At 34.9% G+C, this 24,058-nt stretch overlaps 1 protein-coding gene across 1 annotated transcript in view; it reads left to right on the forward strand.

Annotated features, from left to right (window-relative positions):
• The window catches only part of LOC149192923 (sialyltransferase-like protein 5), a 133,795-nt gene extending 117,244 nt beyond the window's left edge, over window positions 1-16,551 (forward strand). Inside the window, exon 10 of the mRNA XM_089407159.1 lies at window positions 16,470-16,551. Coding sequence (XP_089263285.1) covers window positions 16,470-16,551 — 82 coding nt within the window. The remainder of the gene's footprint in view (window positions 1-16,469) is intronic.
• The last annotated feature ends 7,507 nt before the right edge of the window (window positions 16,552-24,058 follow it).

Consider the following 24,058-nt stretch of genomic DNA (forward strand, 5'->3'; position numbering starts at 1 on the left):
CATGAATATCATGATGTTATGTTGATGAGGATTGAAATATTTCCTCTTCTTTTGTTGTTGGCCTCGTGATTCTATTGTGAATCTTAACTTCTGTTGTAATAAAGGATTTTTCCACAGGGGTAATGATAAGGGTAGATACTTTCACAGATACTAGTTGAGGTCTCGAAGCTTGAGATTATGCTCTTCATATGATTTCATCTATAAAGGTATCTCTTCCAAGGCTCATGTGGCCTTGGGATTTGTCACCCACAAGGGTGGTTTTTAGATTTGTTTCTTTTTTATTCCTACCTCTATTTACTCTTCTAGTCATGCATACTAAATGACTTGAAACTTGCTACTGAGGGTAGACTCCACCACAAGTTGTCAGAGGTGCGTGCACAGGTACTTATCTTTTGTCTTTAATAGCCAACCCTATTGAAGTTAGGTATGCATCTATAACTAGTTATTAATGTGGTAGTACTTTTTCGATAGCCTCCCCGACAATGGCGCCAAAATGCTGGGGCTTTAATTTCCTCAAAACAAACAACTAATTACCTAAACATTAATCTTATCAACCCAAGAAGCGTCTTTTTGTTTCAAGGAAATCGAAAAAATCTATGTAGGGAACTATCTGAGACTATATTGGCACTACATGAAATGATCTAAGGACTTAATATTTCTACTAAAGGAAAATCTATCTTATGCTCACCCTTACAATATTTCAAATCCAGTAGCACTTAAAAAAAAGAAGATAAAATGCAGAGAAAAATGACAAAGTTGGAAATAAACTCTATGTTTGAACTAAATCAAAACATTTCTTATAGAAATGAAATTTGAATGCACAACTAATCAATTGTACTAGTTTAGATAAGAGTTTAATCAAGTAACATCATATAAAAACCTCAATCCTAATCTAACATGTTTTTAAGTATTTAATTGTTGCAAAATGAACCAACAACTCTAACTAAGTAATAGCAATATTTTAAGAAACAACAATAAGAGACTAAGGAAACAAAAATTAAATGCGTAAAGAAACTACTACCAAGAAATGATGCAATAAATTAAATCGCTATTAATTGTACATAACATAAATGAAACCTAAAATAACTATTTACCACACAGATGAAGAAACAACAACGGATTAAGAAGGAACAGTAAGAGACTAAGCTAATCTAGTTTACATAAGAGAGACAACACTTCGTCCAGGGGATAAGGCCCAAACTTCCCAAGAGTCAGTATGTCATTAGAAGAAACTCAGATCAAAATACAAGTAGGAAAAAGCTAAAATTATTTGATAAGTTTTTGCATTAAAAGTGTTCAGAAAGTAAATACAAGAAAAACTCAAATCACAACTTTGTCAAGTTTTACGATTGTTCATCATCTTTCTAGAGGTGACTTCCTTTGTTTATATATTACAAAAGAAGATTACAATAAAATGTTGCGAAATGAGGAAAGAATCAGAGATTCTTAGGTCGTTCTTTCTAAATTAAGATAAGTCTTCTATCTTCGATAGAGAGACTAATAACTCTGTTTCTGCAACTAAATATTTATTATAGGAACAACTCCTACCTAGATAAACCAAGAACCATATTGGATGAAACTACTCCGTGTCCACCTTCAAAATCCCTATTTATAGCAAAGTCTTGTTCCACAAATTGTTATCTCAATTATTGGTAAAACGACCTTGTTATTTTCATTAAATCATAATTTAATAAATAAATAAATTTCACCAAGGTCTGGAGCATAATGAGCAAATGAATATAAATGTGGATAAAAAAGGACAAAAAAATGATATAAGAACTTAGGATTTAAATAGAAGACATGAAGCAATTACAAGGCCAAACAACAATGTATTACTATGTGCAGACTTTATGGCTACTCAACATTTTTGGCCATTACATTTTTGTAACATACAAATTTGATTGGGTCATTAAGATGATTATCTTGAGGTATATTCTGCAAGATATCGAAAAATTAGAGATTAAAATATCTAATCTTACTCTTTTCAAGATGGATATACATGAATTGAGTAACCAAGGTACGCTATGCACTAACATGGGAATACCTTCTTATAAAATATTCTTCTATATTATCAAAAGAGGTAACTAAAGCAACAAGGAAGGAAATGTACCAATCATAAGAATAACCTATTAAGGTTTGAATAAATACCCTAACCATGACGTCTTCATGTACAATCCCTTGTATGTCACAAATAACAAGAGCTGATCCATATGTTTCTTTGGATTCATAATACCATCCTCATTAAAGGAGGTATAATTGGAAGGGGATGTTGTTCACCTTTTGAGGAAAGATGAATTACCCTTCCCCATCTCTGATTCCTTGGATTTTCACCTTCTCACCTTTCTTCCCATGCTTCTTCTTGGTCTACTATTGGGTCTAAAATGCGGATGCAAATTAGAGTTTCATTTACTATCAATCTGGGTAAGTAAACTTCGAGGATCATCCAATATATATGGACTCAGAGACAAACTAAACTAAGCTAGGTGAAGAAATATTAAAGCTCCCTTACAGGAGACCGTTCATTAATATTTCTAATCAACTATTTAAACTAATGAAATTAAAGCTCTTTAAACATAATTCTGATTGGTTGCATGAAATATTAAAGCTCTCTTACAAGAGACTATTCGTTTATATCTCAAGCATATAAATCAGAAACTTAAACTAATGGAATCAAACATTAAATAACAAATCAGATTCATTGAAGGAAACACTAATACTTTCTTACGAAAGATCATTCATTAATATTTCAAACACATGAACCTAATAATTTAATCTAATGAAATTCACAAGCATAAAATAAAAGCTTACCAAAACAAAAGTGTACTTTGTAGGCAATGGGGATCCTTCCAAGGATTCACAAGCACACCAAAAGAGAAGTCAAATGTAGAGGATCAAAGAATCTCCATTTTATTCATCATAATCTTAAAAGTAAAATGGCTAAAAGCTCATATGATCCTAACCAAAACTATTCTAAATTCTATCTAGATTAACATTACTAGGTTACAATGAAGGACTAGGTTCTAAGATTCTAAAAATATTAATATTACGAATGAACATTAAGATTACAAATGAAGGAGATAACACTCCTATTTATACAAAAGCTATGATAACAAACTCATAAATGTAGACCCACTATTCCCTCCTTTGATCCACATATTTCTCAACCAATGGTGACACATAACCCTATCCTCCATGAGGTCCATGATCTCCTCAAATTCGAATTTGAACATAGAGTGCCACATACAAATGCCTTGGATGCTTCCTTTGTATTACACATGTCAAATTTCTCATTCCAATTGTTAGGTATAAGTATATGGATATTATTTTCTAAAGTTTAACCACAAATTCACTTAAGAATACTAAGAATTAATAATGTTTTGGAAAACACAATGGTAACCCATTTAATGATGAAAGTGAAGCTGATGTGGTGACATGGTGGTGGAATAGAGGTGAGAAAATGTGTGAATGGAGTGAAAGTGGATGTATTTTAAGGTGAAAGTGGATGTATTTTAAGGATAATTCTTAGGCCCAACATACCCCCAATCTAAAGGTATCGCATGTCCTCATGCAATCTATTACATTACTTTTTGATACTTGAGCTTTGGCTTAAAATTTGCATGATATCATTTACTTAAATTTTGCAAAGTGTTTTTGATGAATTGCAACTTGGTTGGTTCTTGTGTTTCAACCATATTTTGTTTGTTGCCTTCAATTTTAATGTATGAACTTTGCATAATGATAATTTGATTTTTATTGCAAACTATTTTTGTTGGAATGCATCATGGTTGGTTCTTGTGTAGCAACCATGATTGTGTTGCATCCAATTAGATTTTAATTACTTTTTACAAAGCCATTTATATGCTTATGTAATAGTGACTATATTTAGAAGGTATGTGGGTTTTAGAATGTGATATATGAATAGGGAAAAATATGAATGTAACAAAGTATGAATGTAAATGTATCCTCCCCCCAAACTGATGGTTTTGGCAATTTTATGAAATGAGGAAAGGAAGTTTTTCCAAAAATTATCATTCTAGCTTTCAAGGAATTAAATGGTTAAAAGTTAGAAAATATCATACCTCAACTTGCCCTTCAAAAATGGATGAGAGTTGTGCATGTGTGGCTGCAAAATTCTGATCATAGTCTACTTCACTTGGCTGTGAAAATGGTCGATGAAGTTGAAAAAGTGAATCTTTTATTGTTGCTGCATCTGCTTCTAAATCTGCTGTTGGATATTCTGTTGAATGTTCAGAATCTGCTGTTGAATGTGGCTGAAAATGTATAAGGCTTGGAAGGCATACAAAATTTAGAATTTACACTCCCCCCCCCAACCTTATTTATTGACTTGTCCTCATGTCATTTACATCAAAAACTAAAAAGTAATGAAAGTAAATCTGCTTCCTCTGCTACAAAATGCTGGATGTTCAAGTCTTCAACCCTCGTTGGCACAATTCTTGTCATGTGAATAAATTTTTTGGTGTCGAACATAACAAGAAATTGTTAACTTAGTGGCCATTAATGGATGCCACTAGTCAACACGAGAGCTCCCATATTTGGTGTGGATGAGAGTCAAGATGCCCCTAACACATCATTCTAAGTATGAATGAATTTGTTGTTGTCGAATACTTAGAAGATACGATGAACAAGGGAAATTGATTTATTCCCATTGTTAATCAACATGATAGCTTTCCCTTAAGGCATGCAAGCTTCAAGGTGTTTTTAGAAAGATATTTAGACTCAAGGACTATGGACTCAGTGATTTACATAGAAGCAGGCTTTTATTTGCAAACTTGTAAATGGAAATGGAAATGGAAAAGGAAACTAGAAAGTGGCGCAAAACGAAAATGGAAAGTGGCGCAAAAAGCTTGTAAGTGAGCTACTTGGTTTTATTTGTGGGTTAGGAATGTATAATGACGTGTATGTGAAAAAAAAATGGATAATGACTCTTGCTGGGATAAAGTGAATTATGGCATGCTTTGACAAGTGGTGGGATTTACAATTTTTCCAAAGAGGTCGAAAAATCTCAAGAATAACAAATAATATTTCTAGGATTTGTGCTAAAATAGCTGAGGTTGACCAGCCACTTGTAGATGTTGAATTCAAGTGTGGATAGGTATTTCATCATCCTCATATATTTAGGAACAACCCTCAAGTATTTGAATTTGCTAATTTTTCATGCAACCTATCAAACCATTAAACCCTTACAGGAAGTTACAAGAAATTGTAATTTCTGGAAATGTCGTTCTTATGATCATGGTCTTGTTCTTTAGAATTTCTCATGAAACTAGTCTTTTGAAGACCAATTGTTATCACAATTTAATCTCCTTAATGATCAGTTGATCATCTGAAACCTGCTAAAAAAACTTGGCATAAAGAACATAAGTTTGTTCAAGAAGAGATGGCCATTCCCTTCTTGATTCTTACGCAAAAATTGTATGCCAAAATTAAACAGATTAAGGAATATCAAAAGCATAATTTTAGTCTAGTTCATGATGTTAATAACAATCTATTTTTAATAAAAATAACCATGAAAAGTAAATCAACTCCCTGTTTGTGTCCGATGACTCATAGAATGTGCATGTAAAAGCTTGGCATTATAGATTTTTTTGTGTCCTGCATATTAGTACGTTACATATAGCAGCCAAGTAATTAAATCCTAGTGTAAATGTGGAATACTATTTTATCCTTGAGGCCAATAGCAGTTGGACAGGAATAAGGAACAATAGCAAATGTTTCAACCCTTATGCTTGATTTCGATTTAGATATAAACTCGCTGCTCATTGTTGGTCTTCGCTTTCTCTGAGCCTTGCATAGGTGGTGCAATTATATGATTATGAAATCCATCACTTAAGAGTAAAACTGACATACCAGTGACATACCAATGTCTTTGGTTCCAATTTTCCCGCAATGAGTGTTGTCCAATATGAACCGACTTGTTGAAACAAGAGATAGTTGAATGAGGAGTTGACAAGACTGAGCATATAGAAGCTGTGTTCTTCTTCCTGCAATGTTTCAACAACTCGCAGTACTTGTTTCTTTATTTTTCATCTCATTTTTATTGCTATTTGTTTTTTTATATAATAGATTTTGGGAATGTTTCGAAATATTACGGATAAAAGAAAGTTCAAATAATCATTTTACTTCATTTCTTATCTATGTAATTCCAAAAATTCCAAAAATCTTCAATAAAAACCAGCCAGGAAGACAATGACACCTCTTCATCGATCTATGTCATCAGATTTGACAAATCCGTGGACAACATAGTGGATTCTGCCAAGCACTCTACTATCTATGTAAAGCTTGTTAGTGGTTCATTAATGGAACAGGGAGAGGCGACGACATCAATAAACATTGATCAAAATTTCAAGATGGAAAACATTTTTCAACATAGCAGTTTGCCAGAAACGCGTAGCAATTTTGACACATCATTTTAAAACTCACTTTTTAGCCAAATAAAAACGAATTTCTAAAAAATAAAATGTGGGTTTTTCTCAGAACAAGGGCAATTATAAAACCCAGAAATGATTTGCGCCAATTCGTAATCTATTGGGAGATATGCAGGGTTCTTTGTATCCTTATTTGGCAAATTGTGTGTGAAAAAAAATGGTTTTTAATTCATGCAGAGAGACAGTTGCGACCATTCAGTTTTCTCCAGAAACGCCATTCTGCAAACACTCCATTATATATCTGGTATGATATAACTTGTGGCACAAATAACAAGTCAGCTAAGTGGGAAGGGCAACAATAAATCTCTGTTGAGTAAACCTGTCAAAGAACAGACTCCTAAGAGTAAACACACCAGCAAATGTACATTAAAGCTGCGTTGATTTGATAAAATGCTCCTTTCAATATTAGATTGACCGATTATGTAGGAAACAATTAGATGGTGACTCCTTTTGCAGATCGAATCTCTATGGTGGCGAAATGGTAGAAAATCTGCATGCAATCACAAAATAATTAATAGCTTCACAAAATCTACCTGCTCAACTCGCTTAAATCGCTCAAATTGTGGTTGTTTGGATGCCAAGATGATAAATAAAACTACATATAGCAATCAAGAAAAAGTATATGGGTATGTGGCTGCTCGGTTTCTCTGAAATTATCTCGGTACCTAATATTTTGGAGCTCTGAGTTTTCTAAAATTTTGGATCTACTTCGCCTTATGATCTCTTGATGCAACAACTAGATGTTTCAAATGTTTGTGAGCTTGAAGACTTTCTTATCAATTCGAGAATTGTGAAATGTGACTTCTTGGATTCAAAATCCATTCTATTAGGCGCAGATTTTGTTGCAGAACATTGTTATTGCAGTTAAAGAAAGGGTCCGATGAGTATAAAATTTTGAAGCATGTGCATAGTTCGTACAATGATATTGGAGTAAAGGATTTGATTGTCCAGACAGATTTTGTATGAGTATTGTATTGCAAAGTATCCATCTAAGAAATTAGCTGGGAGCATATGCATTACAGCAGGATGTTGACACGTTGATAGACTTCTTTAAAGGTCCTATTTATCATATTTTTTGTGTTTTCGTCGATTGGCATAACAATTATATGATATATCACTTAAAGAATGTTTTTGTTAACAAGAAAAGTGCATTCCAGATAATTTTTTATTTTTATTTTTATTTTTTTTATTTTTTTTTTGGGAAATATTCACTGATTTGATTGCATAGTTGCGGACAGTTCTTTGTTACGAAATTCTAATGTGTTCCCTGACTTGGCAGTTTTCAATTGAAGGCTTGCACTTGAAAGTTAACTTATTTACAACTTCTGAAATCGTAAATCAAAGGTTGAGTTTCTACCAAGATATGTGTCAAATGTTCTGCGTTGTCCTTTTCTTTCTTTCTTATGCAGTACTTTTAATGAGCAGATGGATAAATTTTTATTTTATTTTTTGTTTATTCCAAATTTGATTCAACAACATTGTTGGCTGCCAAATTTGATTCTATAACATCGGAAGAGATCTCAAACCTATCACACTTATTGAGTTCATACTCAAGCAGAGAAAACTTAAAGAATATCCTTGGATTAATTGAGAGTTTTAACACAATTAACAAAACTACAGATTTAATTTTTAAATTTGAAATCGAAAATAAAGAATTTCTTTAAAAAAAATGATTTCAATTTCTTATATTGTTGTAGTTCTTATGATTTGTGTAAATTCCAAGCAAGAGATTTTTATTGATTTGTGCAAAATACTAACCTATTGATTTGTTTTTTTATTATTATTATTTTTGCAGGTTAGTGTGGATGAAGAGTAAATTTATTCATGAGAAATGATGATGTTGTTTTTTTTCAAAGAAAACAAGACTAAAAACTCTAGCGAGATCTCATTTTATTTTTCTAATCTATTCTACATTAACTTGCTTGAAAGATTTTTTTATTTCCTAGGTAAAAGAATGCTTCCAATGAGGCCATCTACGGACTAAAAATTCGAAAATGATCACATCAAGATTTAAATTTTTTACCTTATGATTTGCAAACATGTGAGTAACCTGCCTTATTCTTGGAGTTGGCGCAAGGTTCTTTTGAAACCAGTCCTCAATATTGTCCTTGCTCTCCAAGAAGTACCTGTTCAACATCTTCAATTTTCTCATTCGTAGATGGATTAGTAAGAAATGGGGGTTTTAAAAACTGAATTTGAAACTAAGTAAGTACGAAAAAATCAAAAAGCTCAAACTTGAACTCCTTTATGAAGATCTTGTTGTCACCAGGTTTCACAAGTTAGCCCATAAAAAGAAATTGCAATAAAATTAACTTCCTAAGTCTATCTCCAAATCATCCTCCCTAGCAACGACGCCAAAATGCTGGGTCTAAAATGTGGAAGCAAATTAGAGTTTCCTTTACTATCAATCTGGGTAGGTAAACTTCGAGGATCATCCAATATATATGGACTCAGAGAAAAACTAAACTAATGTAGGTGAAGAAATATTAAAGCTCCCTTACGAGAGACTGTTCATTAACATTTCTAATCAACTATTTAAACTAATGAAATTGAAACTCCTTAAACAGAATTCTGATTGATTGCATGAAATATTAAAGCTCTCTTACAAGAGACTATTCGTTTATATCTCAAGCATATAAATGAGAAACTTAAACTAATGAAATCAAACATTAAATAACAAATCGGATTCATTGAAGGAAACATTAATACTTTCTTACGAAAGGTCATTCACTAATATTTCAAACATATAAACCTAATAATTTAATATAATGAAATTCACAAACATAAAATAAAAGCTTACCAAAACAAAAGTGTACTTGCTAGGCAATGGGGATCCTTCCAAGGATTCACAAGCACACCAAAAGAGAAGTCAAATGTAGAGGATCAAAGAAGCTCCATTTTATTCATCATAATCTTCAAAGTACAATGGCTAAAAGCTCATATGGTCCTAACCAAAACTATTCTAAATTCTATCTATATTAACATTACTAGGTTATAATGAAGGACTAGGTTCTAAGATTCTAAAAATATTGAGATTACAAATGAAGATTAAGATTACAAATGAAGAAGATAACACTCCTATTTATACAAAAGATATGATAACAAACTCATAAATGTAGACCCACTATTCCCTCCTTTGATCCACATATTTTTCAACCAATGGTGACACATAACCCTATCCTCCATGATCTCCTCCATGAGGTCCATGATCTTCTCCATGAGGTCCATGATCTCCTCAAATTCGAATTTGAACATAGAGTGCCACATACAGATTCCTTGGAAACTTCCTTTGTACCTACACATATCAAATTTCTCATTCTAATTGTTAGGTATAAGTATATGGATATTATTTTTTAAAGTTTAACCACAAATTCACTTAAAAATACTAAGAATTAATAATGTTTTGGAAAATACAATGGTAACCCATTTAATGATGAAAGTGAAGCTGACGGTGACATGGTGGTGGAATAGAGGTCAGAAAATGTGTGAATGGAGTGAAGGTGGATGTATTTTAAGGACAATTCTTAGGCCCAACATCTACCATCTCTTATTTTTCTAGTGGAAAGAAAATATGGGCTTCTTCTTTTTTGGAAGAGATAAATTTTTCTACGAACTTCTTTTGTATGCTTCTTGTTAAGGGCCTATTTGGATTCTCTAACTCCTCTAGATTCAAATTTATCGCTTAATGAAGTCCCCTTTATGGATTTCGAAGCACATGTAACTCTGGTTGAGCTAAAACTTGCTAAGATAATTCAATATTTACTCAAGTTCTTATATTCTCCAAGATCAAATAGTATACAATTGATGCAATATAGTTCTTTGGTATTCTAGTCCAATGGGAATTTGAGGTTGGAGTGGGTTAGGATGAGTCATCTGCTGGAGATATAATATTAACCTTTCGATCCCCAATATAGTCACCAAAAAAATTGATCTTTTTTCTAACATGGAAAAAGTCAACCTCCTAGGGCTTATCTAGTTTCCCTCTACATTTTTATAGAGGTAGTACTCCTCTAATTACCACACTTTGGTATGAATATAAATTGAATATCATAGATTAAGAATTCGTCACATGCCCCTGTGAGTGGACAAGATATTTTTTAAAGTAAAAATAAAATGATAGAAAAATAAATTATGTACTCACAATGATCTAGATTGGATCATGATTTTGTTTTTCATCCATCATGTTTCTTTAAGAGTTAAAATATGGAGGAATAAACTCACATGACATTTTTTATTGGTGGGAACCAGTTTCGAAAATTGGGGTTTGAAACCTTCTGGGAGCAGTTTGAGGCATGGAACAACACTATTTGGGGGTAAAATTTGTTACTTCATTATGGAATGTTTTTCCGTATTCTACATGCGGATATCTTTCCAATGGTAGACAAATTTCCTCAATCAAAACCCATATGAAAAAGTTTTGCCACTTAGAACTTGACCTTCTTATTTTGACCACCATAATTTGAGGGGTCTCCACATCAACCCCCATTATTAATGGAAAATGGGCTAGCCATGTGATCATGATGAATAAGACTCTAAAAGAGTCAATATTGTAACTCTAGTTAAGAGTTTAAGGATTCAAACCTAACTACTAGGATGTTATCGAGTTGTGTTATAATTGGGACACTAGGAGGAAAAGGGTTCCATTCTATTCGAGTGAATTTTGTTCCATAGATGAGTAGAACACCTATGAGTGGATAGGAAGAGAGAAAACAAGAGGATTTGTGAACTCTAGCATCCCATGGGCCATAAGCCTCACTTCTTTGGACTTGCATCCATTTTCCATTCAAAGAACGAGAGTAGAGTGACCACACCTTCCATCTGGGTTTTCTCCTGAAAAGGTTCCCTAGGTTATATCTTGTGCTAATTTGTGGTTTGTGACTTTTATTTTGTTATTCTCCATTTCACGCATAATTATACTTTCTATGTATATGCGATAAAAAATTATTTATAGATCCAGAATTCTAAGGAGAAATAAACCCTCATAGTGTAGATTTAATATTTTAAGCATAATATTATTAGATCTATTATGATGAACTTCCTAGTGGAATATCCATGGAATTTAATGGATAATATTGGTATCAAAGGATTTTTCTTTGGGTATATTGTGGGGATTTTTAGGGGATCAAGATAGGTTAAACTGAAAGTCACAAAATGCCAATAATGGTTGACGAATCTATAAATAAGTCTCATTGAATCCTACATAAGAGAGGTTCATGTAGCCAGAAGCACAAGTTGTAGATATAAACCATAATGTGAGTCTCCTCATAGAATCTCTAGCCAATAATCTTGGGCTATTTGGAGAATATGGGTGATTTAATGCAAAGATATGATTAGAGGGGAGATTAGGAGATCGAGAGGAAATAAATAAGGAACTAAAGAAAGAGCCCGAAAAAGATCGACCCAATTTAATTCTCGTGAACCATTCAGAGTCCCTATTCAAAATGGAAGTAAATTTCAACATAAAGCCATATAAAGGTGAGATTAGGAGATCGAGAGGAAATAAAGAAGGGGAGATTAGGAGATCGAGAGGAAATAAAGAAGGAACTAAAGAAAGAACCCGAAAAAGATCGACCCAATTTAATTCTCGTGAACCATTCAGAGTCCCTATTCAAAATGGAAGTAAATTTCAACATAAAGCCATATAAAGGTGAGATTAATGCCCTAAAGCTAAATCACTAGTTGTAGCAATTAGAAGTTTAATTTAGTGTTCATCATATAGAGGAAGAACATAATATTTCATTTGCTCAACTGAAAGTAGAGGACTATAACTTGACTTGGTCATAATCCACACAAATACCTTGAGGTTGAAGGGATATCCTCCAAGGACTAAGTGGGAAAATTTAAAATACCCTCATAAAGACACAATTTTACCCTATCAAGTATGTAGAATACCAGTGGCTCCGATGGAATTACTTTAGATAAAAGTAGGGGAAATGTGTACAGGAGTACACCACAAATTTAATAAAGATGAAAATCATGTTGCGTATCTCGCAAAAGAACCTACATGTACTCAAGCATTTGGGGGGTCTACGTAGACCTATATAGAAGCGAGTTATGGTGATCAAACCTTGATTTGTGAGGAGGCTTATGTGTAGGCACAATAGATTGAGAACATAGGCCAAAAGAAAGGGAAATCAGGTGGGTGGAAGTATAAGGAGAATCATTACACTTCTAAGGAGGGGAAGAAGAAGTGGAAAGGGGGAAAATATAAAATCATTGTAGTACTAGCACACCAATGTAAATATCCCAATAACTATTGCAACCACTATAACATTGATGGTTATATAGAGGAGAAGTGAGAGAATTTTCATCTAGAGCTTAACCTAAAGAATAAAAAGAAAGATAATAATGAGAAGAATCTCATGGCCATTGATTTGAGCAACCAGGTTGAAAGTAACCTAGACATGGATGAGAAGATATTATGTACATCAGTGCAGAAGGAGGTGAATTTGTGCATCCTTCAACAATAGGAAGAGAAATAAAAGATTCAGCTCTTCCATATAAAAATACATGTCAAGAAGACAAATATTGGTGCTTTGTTCGACTTAGCATCACAAGAAAAAATCATTACAATAGAATTGGTCAACAAATTGGGATTGGAAGTTCATGATCATCCAAGATGATATCCATTGGGATGGGTAAATAATCATGAAGAAATAAAAGTAACCAAATAATGAAAAAGTATATTGTCTATCAATGTTGATTTTATTGATGAAGTAGAACTAGGTGTAGTTCCCCTTGATGTATGTGGTGTGGTGTTTGAAATTCCCTATATGTACATGTGGAAATAAATATTCATATAGAGGGTCAAATAGTGCCACTTCATCAAGGATTGATATTGAATATATAATTATATGTTTTTTAATCCATCTTGATACTTTCAGAGTGGAAAAAATGGAGGAATCAACTCAGAGGACCATTTTTACCAGCTGGACCCAGTTTGGAAAATTGGGGTCTGAACCATTTGGGAGAATTTTGAGGCATCAAACTACATTTTTGGGGCGTAGTTTTTTATTTTATTTAGTGCACAACCTTTTACTCGTATATTACATATAAGGACATTTCCAATGGTGCAAGAACCACCTCAATCAGAATATGTTTGCAAGATTTTTGTCACTTAGAAGTTGACCTTCCTATTTTTACCACCATAATTTGAGATGATGCTACGTCAACCCTAATTACTAATGGGAAAGAGAGTATCCACATGATCATGATGATGAATACGTTATAAGAGTCAATATTGTAACTCTAGTTAAGAGTTGAAGGTGTCAAACTTAACCACTAGTAGGCTATCAAGTTGTGTTATAATCATGCCATTAGGAGGAAAACAAGTTCCATCCTTTTCGAGTGCATTTGTTCCATAGATAAGTAGAATAGATGAGAGGGATAGGAAGAGAGTTCACATAGAGTATTTTTTCATTGTAGTAGCCCATGGGACACAAACCTTACTTTGTACATGCCGCCATTTTCTATGCAGAGAAAGAAAGCAGATTGACCTCACCTTCCAATTAGGTTTTCGCTTGAAAGGGTTTCCTAGGTTATATGTTGTGTCAATTGTGGATTGAGACTTTGTATTTCATTCTTCTCTATTTTCTACATAATTATAATTTTAATGCATATGCAATAAACAATAATTCACATATCCAAGAATCTAAAGAGAAATAAATCCTCATAGCGTAGATTTTATATTTTTAAGTATAATTCCACGTTATGTGTTGTAACAAAATGTCTAGTGGAATATCCATAGAAATTTATAAATCAAGGATGGAAAATCCTTCACCATCAATAAACACAAGGGAAAGTCAAAAAATTTGCTAGTAAGTTCCAACCAAGCTAAGAAATTGATCAGTTTTAGCAAGAAATATGTTTTACTATTTTAAAGAGAAAATTAGTTCGTGGAAGAGTCAGTGAGAGAAAATTCATCCATGAAGAAGTGTACTAAGAAACAAATACAAAAATGGAAGATTTTCTACAATATATGGGTATGTGTTCCAAGAGCCTAAAGGGATACCGCCCAAGAGGGAAGTGGAGCATGAGATCTAGCTATTTCTGGACTCCCTGTTGCCAAAAATTGAGCTATATAGGTAGTATGATATAGATGCAATTGCAACTGCCATTGTAACATGGTGTCATTTCAATGAGTACGTCAAAATGTGGGTCACCCATCGTCATTGTAAAAAAGAAGGATGGGAATTGGTGGATGTGTATATATTACAAAGCGGTAAACAAAAGTTATGGTCAAGAAAAGGTACCCCCTGCCCAAGATAGATGATCTATTGAATTAGCTGTAGCAAGAAAAATACTTCGCCAAGTCAGACTTAAAGTCTAGATATCATTAGGTTTTAGTTAGAGAAGAAGATACCTGGAAGAACACCTTAAAAAACAGGAAATGATTGTATGAGTGGTTAGCCACACCGTTTGGCCTATGCAATGCACCAACTACATTTATGAGTTTAATTAATCATATACTTTGGAATTTTGTATATTCATTTGTTATTGTCTATTTGGATAATATATCGGTATACAGCGCTCCTTGGGAGGAACCTGTTGGTGCATATAATATGTCCTTTTAGAACTCCTAAATGCTTCACATTAATTATCGACTTGGGTAAGTCTTTTGTTTCAAGAGTGTACACAGTATGTGTAGGTGATGGAAATTGTTGTATCTACAAAAAGTAATGCTTTAAGATAACTTATTGATTTCAATACAAGAGTAAAAGGATCAAACCATAAACTACCAAACTTTTAACTTCAAAGAAATTAAACTATTCAAGCATCAAAACTCAATCTTAATTAAAAATATCTAACTGCAATAAAAGGCCATAAGCACATCAACCGAGTGCACTATAGCGGTAACAGAGCTCTTTCAGTTGAATATAAACTTCTACATAATGGTAATACACTTGAACTAACCAATAATACTCTGGCTCTCAATTAACAAGAAATAACTCTTATCTAATAATTGAATCAGTCTACGACATAAATAAATGAAACCAATCAACAATAATAAGAAATTATACGCGGAACGCACAAACTCAACACCGGTTATTTATATATCAATTAGATCAATCATAAAACTATAAAACAAAGTAATTATAGTTGTAGTAAAAAGGTAAAAGTATAACATAGGGAAAAGCAGTGAAATCCACTAGTTACCGGGCCCAAGCTGCTAGTGATTATTGCCTAGTTACTCAGAATATCGCGAGCAAACAGAAACAGAAATTACATATTACTCATCAACTCCAAATGTCATTACAGTAACGATGTGTTATTTAGAATAACACTCTATCTCTTAAAATTACAGCCGAAGTAAAAAGGCAAAAGTTGCTCTATTCTATTCATTTTTCCCCTCTTATAGTCAAAGAGGAAAAGAGATAACTGCGATTCCTTAGGATTAGGAGATCCTAAGGAATTCACGACCAAATGCTATTATTAGAACAATCTTCCATCCTGCGCTGATCCTTCCGATTCACTTCTCAATTGACTGCACAAGACGCGCTCTTTTCTCCTTGTTTAGCCTTTGTTGTTCAATAGATTGAACAACAATTGTCCCATTTGCAAATCTCTGCATAAAAGGAAACGAAAGTTAGTTTTGACAGCCAAGTCATATCAAAAGTGGTTTCGTTCACTTTCTATCCAAATTCTATCAAAACCTTATTACGTCATGGCACAAATGCATAAAAAGGAGGAAAAAAATAATGTAATCAAGGGTACGTTTATACCTGTTGCATGACCCAACATACTCCCCTGCTTACCTTGTTTCATGTCCTCATGAAAATAAGTAGTTAATATGTAATGTAGTTAAAGAGTAAGCAGGAAAGACTTCTTCCTTATACAACCTAAAACTGTGCTTTCATATTAAATTTGCAAAGGCTATCCCTTCATGACCATCAAGCAGCTGGTAATTAGAACAGTATCCCTCAGGAGGGTACCAAATAACAGGGCTCCTAAATTGACATCCTAGCCAATGTGGTCCTTCCCTAAAGATAATATTACTGTATGTGACAAAACGGCCTGCTATAGCTTTAAAATTCCTGTAGCCAAACGGTTCGTTGTTCTTGACACTATTGGTGGAGACTATCCATCTCTGTTTGGATGCAAGTAAGGACCTTTCCTGTATGGATAAGAAATACGCCCTCCCTACTTGCACATTTTCTTTATGTATAGGCCCCAGACTCTTAATTACTCCCTCCTATTTCATGAACCTCTTGTGTCTAACAAAAAGATGCAAGGTTTGGGTAGGCTCACCCCTTACCCACAAATCCAGTCCATGTTCTCTCCTTCGAAAGGTGTTATAAGCCCGAGACCACTTAAGTTGGTTCACAGCGAAGGAAATGAAGGCCTGGAACTGAATGTCCCCAATAAAAGAGCTAGGATTGTTATCCACCTCCCCGTCTAATAAAAAATTATGCAAACAAAGTTCACAGAGAAGACGTTGGACTTTTATCCCATGCTCCTTACATCATTTTATGAATTCTTTAGTTGTCTTCAATTCAACTGACTTGTCGGCCTTAACAACTTTAATATTCAATAATAAATATCTTTCCAACAAAAACAGAGCATAGTTTGTAGCAGGAGATCTGTAAGATAAGACATCAGAATATAAAGAGCAAATAGCATCAATCTAACCCACAACCTTATCTAGCTTGGATTTTACTTTCTTTAGCTTTTCTTCCTCCTGTCTTGAGTTAGCAAAAGTTTCATCCTTATTTATGGTCAAATCATTGAATTGCCTCTCCAGCTCCTGGTACTGTTGCAAAGGAACCGTCTCCTTCTTGCATTGCACTAAAGCAAGCTGGGCCTGTACCAGCTCCTCCTGTAACTCTAGAAGAATAGGATCAATGCTTGATGGAGCATCATTGAATATTTCTTCTGTTTGGGTGCTTTTTTGTGAGAGAACAAACCCTCATTCTAAATAGTCATATCTAGCAAATCCATATGAAAGCTTGTTTGTGTGGCTACTGTCTGAGTAGAAATAAATTCAGTCTCGGTTCCTATTTCCTTACCTTCACATACTTCTGTCTGTGCGGCCACAGTGACTAAGTCAGGAATAATGCTTAGAGCTTCCCCATTTATAGCTTCTTTTAATTTCCAACGCAGCCGCTTAACCGTCTTCTGAAGCTTCCCATATTTCTTCTTTAGCTTTCTTAACTTTATTTCAGCCACTTGCTTCTTCTGAGAAGCATCCTCTGTAGGAACAGGTTTATCAATACCCTTTGTGTCTGAGGGATCTTGGTGCTCGTCTTGGCTATGTTCCACTATAACCGTGTCACTTGACTGGTTATCAGATTCATGAATTATTTCTGTGTCCACTTCCTCAGCTTGGTCTGCAGCTTCTGGGGAAGGCAAAATTTCCGTGTGACCAGAATCCTCTATGGATTGAGACTTGTTCAGGCTCTAGTCAAGTAATCCTTCAGGTTGTATATATGCGCTCAAATTTGCAAGAACCTGGGCCATCCCGTCCTCAAATTCCTACAGGAAATCATCTCGGGGGCTCATAGGTGGTGTTTGAGAAGGCCCTCCTTCATTTTCTGGTTCACCATAATCTTGAGAAAAGTATTGTGCTTCCCCTTGTTCTGGGTCAGAATCATGTTCTTCCTCCGGTTCTGGTTCAGAATTACGTTCTTCCTCCTGCTCTAGTTCAGAACTGTGTTCTTCCTCCTGTTCAGGTTCAGAGTCATGTACAACAATTGGACTAGATAGCTTTGTCGGGCGCTCGGCACTACCCTGAGGATCTACAAAAGTCCTCTGAAATGGATTCAACCTCGTAGAATGCCTGTGCTTAGTAGGTCCTGTTACTGTACGAGCAATTCTTTTCCTCTTTGGAACAGGGTTCTGCTGTTCAATTCCCAGGGTTGCAGAATTTTGGACTATAGGGTCTGGCCTAATCTCTGGTGGAGCTATAAAATTATCCCAAGTTAAATCTTGTTGAGCAAGACTGTGACTAACAATCAGTCTGATCAACCCATGATGACTGACTACAATATCAGGATGTTTATCCCGTCTTACTCTATCAGCTATATCTTGCAACAATGAATTTAAGAAAAATGGAAAATTAACAGTAAGATTTTGCTTCAAAATGGCTAAAAGTTTAAGTTGTCGTGGTTTTACCACATCCCATCAACCATCATAGGTAATGTACTATTGGAAGACACTTGCCAATTCACACCATGGTTCTCCCAGAGAGGACGGTTGAATGCCTCTACCTTTTTAGGTTATCTCTTCACTTGCATCTTTGAAAATCTCCACTACATCATGCAACATTACATGCTTTTCCGACCATGCTGCTCCTTCTACCGACAGCCCAGAAACCTCAACTATCACAACTTCTGATACTGTTATTCTTACACCTTTTATTGTGGACTGCCCATTCTGTAAGTGCTATAAAAATTCAAGAGCGATTTCACTGCTAGGGGCCTAAATCCTGGTGAAATATGAAATCCATCCTGCACGCACCAGAATTTCCTTGGCTCTGTTCGAAATTCCCAACACTGAGGATTCTCAACAAACCAATTTTCCACCCATAATGCTCGAATTCTTTCAATATTTTCTCTACAAGTTTCAAAGATTAACACACAAAAATGCAATAGAGAGCATCAATTTCTTTGGTAAAATAGAACAACAATTAAACATAACAACTAAATTCCATAATGTCAAGCGGAATTTCCATGATAATTAATGATATTAACTCTAAGACTACCATACTGACACATGCCATTTGATCATGGGATATCATAGCAATCAATCTAAAACATATCAAGTCCAGTAAGCAGAATAAATACATCGCATGCAAAGGTGTAATGGGAATCCTCCCCCTACATAAAAAGAGAGGTCGCCCATGACCGAGTAGACAGGGAAAGGGTTGTTCTGACATCATGGCAAGGGGAAGAACAATACAACATTAAATAAAACAGAGTACACATATAAATTATAGGATGGCAAGAGGTATGTTTATAATGAGAGTGGAGTGTATAAAGATAGTTATGAATAAAAGTTAAGACGCTTGGATTGATGATAAGTTATGTGAGAAAGAAAAGGACAACAATGTGCTAAAAAGATTCTCTGCTGACGGTATTCTAGCCGAGAATGATGCAATTGATTGGAAAATAATATCTCATGCATAAAGGTTCAAGACGAGGAAAAATTAAGGAAATAACTTCTCCGATAAAAAGAAAGAATAAGAAGAGGGTAATATAGTAATAATTGACGATAAGATATAACTTCAATACCATAAGCATATCCTCTGCTACCAGTAGGTGTCCATAGCCTCTGCAGGGTTTCTTTTTAACCCATATGATCCAGGATCCTCAATTTATAAATGGAGAGTTACAGTGTTGTTCTATAAAAGAGATTAGCGTGCTGGCGTGGTAACCAGATGACGACACTGCCATAAACTGGGATGTAGCAAAAGTGATCAGGCTGGCTCATGATGAGACCTCCTATTCCAAGGATATTTTGGCTATCCAATGGATCATAACCTTGGTGTGGTGGCCATAGTGGGAATGTCACTCTACTACAGCCTTATGAACATGATAGGCTGGTTCGTAATGAGACCCCCTATCCTCCATCTAAAAACAAAATTTTGCTGTTATTACACATTTTTATGATAAATAGAGGGAGGCCCAATACTCCTTAAGAGCAGGGATGGTGGAAGAAGTTTAAAATGTCAATAAAAAAGTATACCCATATTATTATTTATTAAATACAGAGAAGATTATAACCAGGAAGGGTGGAACCAGCATGATATTAAGATGACCAATCAGTATCAAGTACAACAGAAAGCTATGCAGCAAAGCAGTATATAAATAATTGTGTCCCTTTCTTGAAAATAATCTATCATCAAGAAGTTGTCCTGTTAAAGATCATAAAATTAATGGTATTAACTCCCCTCAATAGAGTCCATAAATTATTGTCCTCATAAAAGTAGTGTACTTCATGCCATGAAAAGAAAACAAAATGAAAAACAAAAGGAAAATGGGGTTGAGAGTTTGAGTGACAGCAATTGTTCAGACAAGCGAACAACAATCACACAAAAGATAAATTTTGTTGTTCAATTGGAACTGAACAACAGAGATATGCAAACAGAAAAAGTGATGTTCAATTGGGATTGAACAGTAGCTGTTCATTTGAATGAACGACAATTGTTCAATCAAAGGAACATCAAAGCACGCACAAGGGATGTAAAAGTGTTGTTCAGTTGTTTGAACAACAACTATTCAATTGAATGAACAACAAAACGTGCCAAAAAAAGGGTGTTGTTCAATTGAGATGGAACAACATCTTTTCAATAGATTGAACAACAACTGTTCAATAGATTGAACAACAATTTTTCAATTAATTGAACAACAAAATCACACCAAAATGAAAGTGTTGTTCAATTGGATTGAACAACGGTTGTTTAATAGATTGAATAGTAGTTGTTCAATTAATTGAACAGAAAAATCATGCCAAAAAGAAAGTGTTGTTCAATTGGATTGAACAACGACTGTTCAATAGATTGAACAATGGTTGTTCAATTAACTGAACAACAAAACAACACCAAAAAGAAAGTGTTGTTCAATTGGATTGAACAGTGGCTATTCAATAGATTGAACAACAGTTGTTCAATTAACTGAACAACAAAATCACACCAAAAAGAAATTGTTGTTCAATTGGATTGAACAGTGGCTTTTCAATTAACTAAACAAAAAAACAAGCAAAGAAAAAGAAAAAGAAATAAAATCAAATGAACAATCATATTTACATATTTTACAAAGAAGAAATAAATTTTATAAAGATGAAGCTGTCGAAGGATTGCCTTCTACAGCTAAAACTTGCATGGTGGGGTCCTCATGTATCTGCTGATAGAAAAACTCTCGGGTAAGTGGTTTTTGGTAGAGGTGCACCTGATGCCATTCACTTTAAAAGAAGAACCAGACCCATCAATGGTGTTCAGCGTAAGAGTGCCATTGTTATGTACTTTATTTATTTCATAGGGGCCTAACCACCTGGTTTGCAGTTTGCTAGGGAAGTCGTGAAACATGGAATCATAAAGGAGTGCCCAGTCGCCCTCATGAAATGTCTTTTTCTTAATTAGGGCATCATGCCATTTGGCTCTTTGTTGTTGAATAAGTGTCTTAAGTTGTAGAGCCAATAGCCGAGCCTCATCTAATTCATTCATCTGTTGTAACCTGTTAACCTGGGCTTCAGTTAAATCTAGTCCCACTTCATGGGTTGTCGCTAGTGTTTATATTTCAAATTCTATGGGAAAAATGGGTTCTTTACCAAATACTAGTTGATATGGAGAGTATCCAGTAGTGTTTCTCCAAGTTGTGCGATACCCCCACAAGGTCTCTAGCAGTCAAGCAACCAAGTCTCGTCGATGTGATGAAACTATCTTTGTTAGAATAGCTTCGATAACTTTGTTGGTGCTCTCCACTTGCCCATTCGCCTGCAGATGATACGGAGAAGTAATTTTGTGTATGATATGATGATTTCTCAATGTAGTAGCAATCTTGTGACCCATGAATTATGGTCCCCCATCAGTAATTACTTATCTAGGTAAGCCATACTAAACAAAATTTTTGAAAAGGAAGTTAATAACGGTTTCCTCTATTGCTCTTGGAAACACTACTGTTTCCACCCACTTAGTTATGTAATATGTTGCAACCAATATATACGATTTCTGGTTGGATGGTGGGTTGATCGACCCAATGAAATCTAATGCCCAATGCTTAAAGGGTTCTATCACCAGCTGTGGATGTAGGAGAATTTTATCAGATTGCCCAGGGTGGCCCATCCTTTGGAAACTATCACATGCCTAGAAAATTTTCTTAGCATCTTTAAAAATAGTGGGCCAATAGTATCCCATATGTAGAATTTGATGTCCAGTTTTGCGGTCTGCAAAGTGTCCACCGCAAGGTCCATCATGGCAGGTTTTTAGGATATCATAAATTTCGTCCTCCCTGATGCACCTGCGGATGTGCATATTAGATCCCGTGTGGAAAAGGTATCCTCCAATCCAGGAGAAATGAGTGCTACGCTGAACAATCAGTTTCCTTTCTCTGGGTGTCAAATGTTTGGGCAATTTTCCCACTGCTAAGTAATTTGCTACATCTGCATACCATGGTGTTTTTACGGCCACAACAAACAAATGTTCATCTGGGAACTGATCATCTACCGCCACTGTATCATCTGTTCTTGGTACTGGAGAGTAAGTCTGCCACGAGGTTCTCCTTCCCTGGTCGATCCCTTATAGTTATGTCAAATTCCTGCAAAAGTAGTAACCAACCAGTCACTCTTCCATTTGTAATTGGTTTGTCGGCTAAATATTTAATGGTAGAGTGATCAGTATACATAAATACAGGATATCCAGTTATATAGTGTCTAAATTTGTTTATAGCATAGATAACAACTAGAAACTCCTTTTCTGTTACTGTATAATTCAACTCAGTAGGGGTAAGGTTTTTGTTGATGTAATATATAGTGTAAGGTTCTTGTCTTCTTCTTGGCCAAGAATAGCTCCAATGGCTGTATCTAATGCATCTGATGAAATCTGGAAAGGTATATCCCAATTCGGGCCTTGTAATACTGGTGTTGTCGATACTAACCATTTCAGATCTGTGAAAGCAGTGTCACATTTATCAGTCCATATAAAATCAACATTTCCTGTCAAGGCATATAAAGGTGCAATAACTTGCAAAAAGTTCTTTATAAATCTACGATAATATCCAGCAAATCCCAAAAAACTACGTACCTATGTTTGATTGTAGGGAGTAGCTAATAATAGGATTACCTGTATCTTTGTTGGATCTACCTGAATTCCAGCTGTTGAAATGTAATGACCCAGAATCAGGCCCTCTATCATCATCATATGACACTTCTCATGAATTAAGCATAGCATAGTAGCAATACATCGTTCTAGGACTTTCTCCAATGTTTGTACTGCCTAATCAAAGTCATCCCCATAGGGTGTGAAGTCGTCCATGTACACCTCCAATCCTTCATTTATCAAGTATGCAAAAATACTGAGTATGGCTCTTTGGAAGGTAGCAGGTGCATTACACAATCCGAAAGACAATACCTTGTAAGCGAATATTCCCCAGGGGCAGGTGAAAGTAGTTTTATCCTGGTCTTCAGGGGCAATTTGAATTTGGTTGTAGCCACTGAAGCCATCCAGGAAAGAGAAGAATTTCTTTCCTACCATTGTATCAAGGACCTGGTCGATAAATGGAAGGGGAAAATGGTCTTTTTGCGTCGCTTTGTTGAGTTCTCTGTAGTCAATGCATATCCACCATTTTCCATTCTTTCTAGGGACAAATACTAATGGAGAAACCCATTTACTGTCAGATATAGGATAAATAAAATTCACATCTAACAGTTTTTGAAGCTCTTCTTTCACAATATCCATTAGATGAGGATTTAATCTATGCTGCAGTTGTCGAATGGGTCTTGCATCTTTTTCAGTGTAAATGTGGTGCATGCATAACTGAGGGTCAATCCCTTTCATGTCTGGGTAGTCTCATGCAAAAGCCCCTTTATAATTCCTAAGGACTTGGATAAGTTTCTATTGCTAGTCATTACTCAGATTACTATTAATGTTCAGGATTTTCTCTTGCTCGATTTCAACAGGC

This window comes from Pinus tabuliformis, chromosome 2_2 (genome assembly GCF_031772625.1).
Source record: "Pinus tabuliformis cultivar Carrire ecotype Pingquan chromosome 2_2, CPIR1, whole genome shotgun sequence".
Lineage (NCBI taxonomy): Eukaryota > Viridiplantae > Streptophyta > Pinopsida > Pinales > Pinaceae > Pinus > Pinus tabuliformis.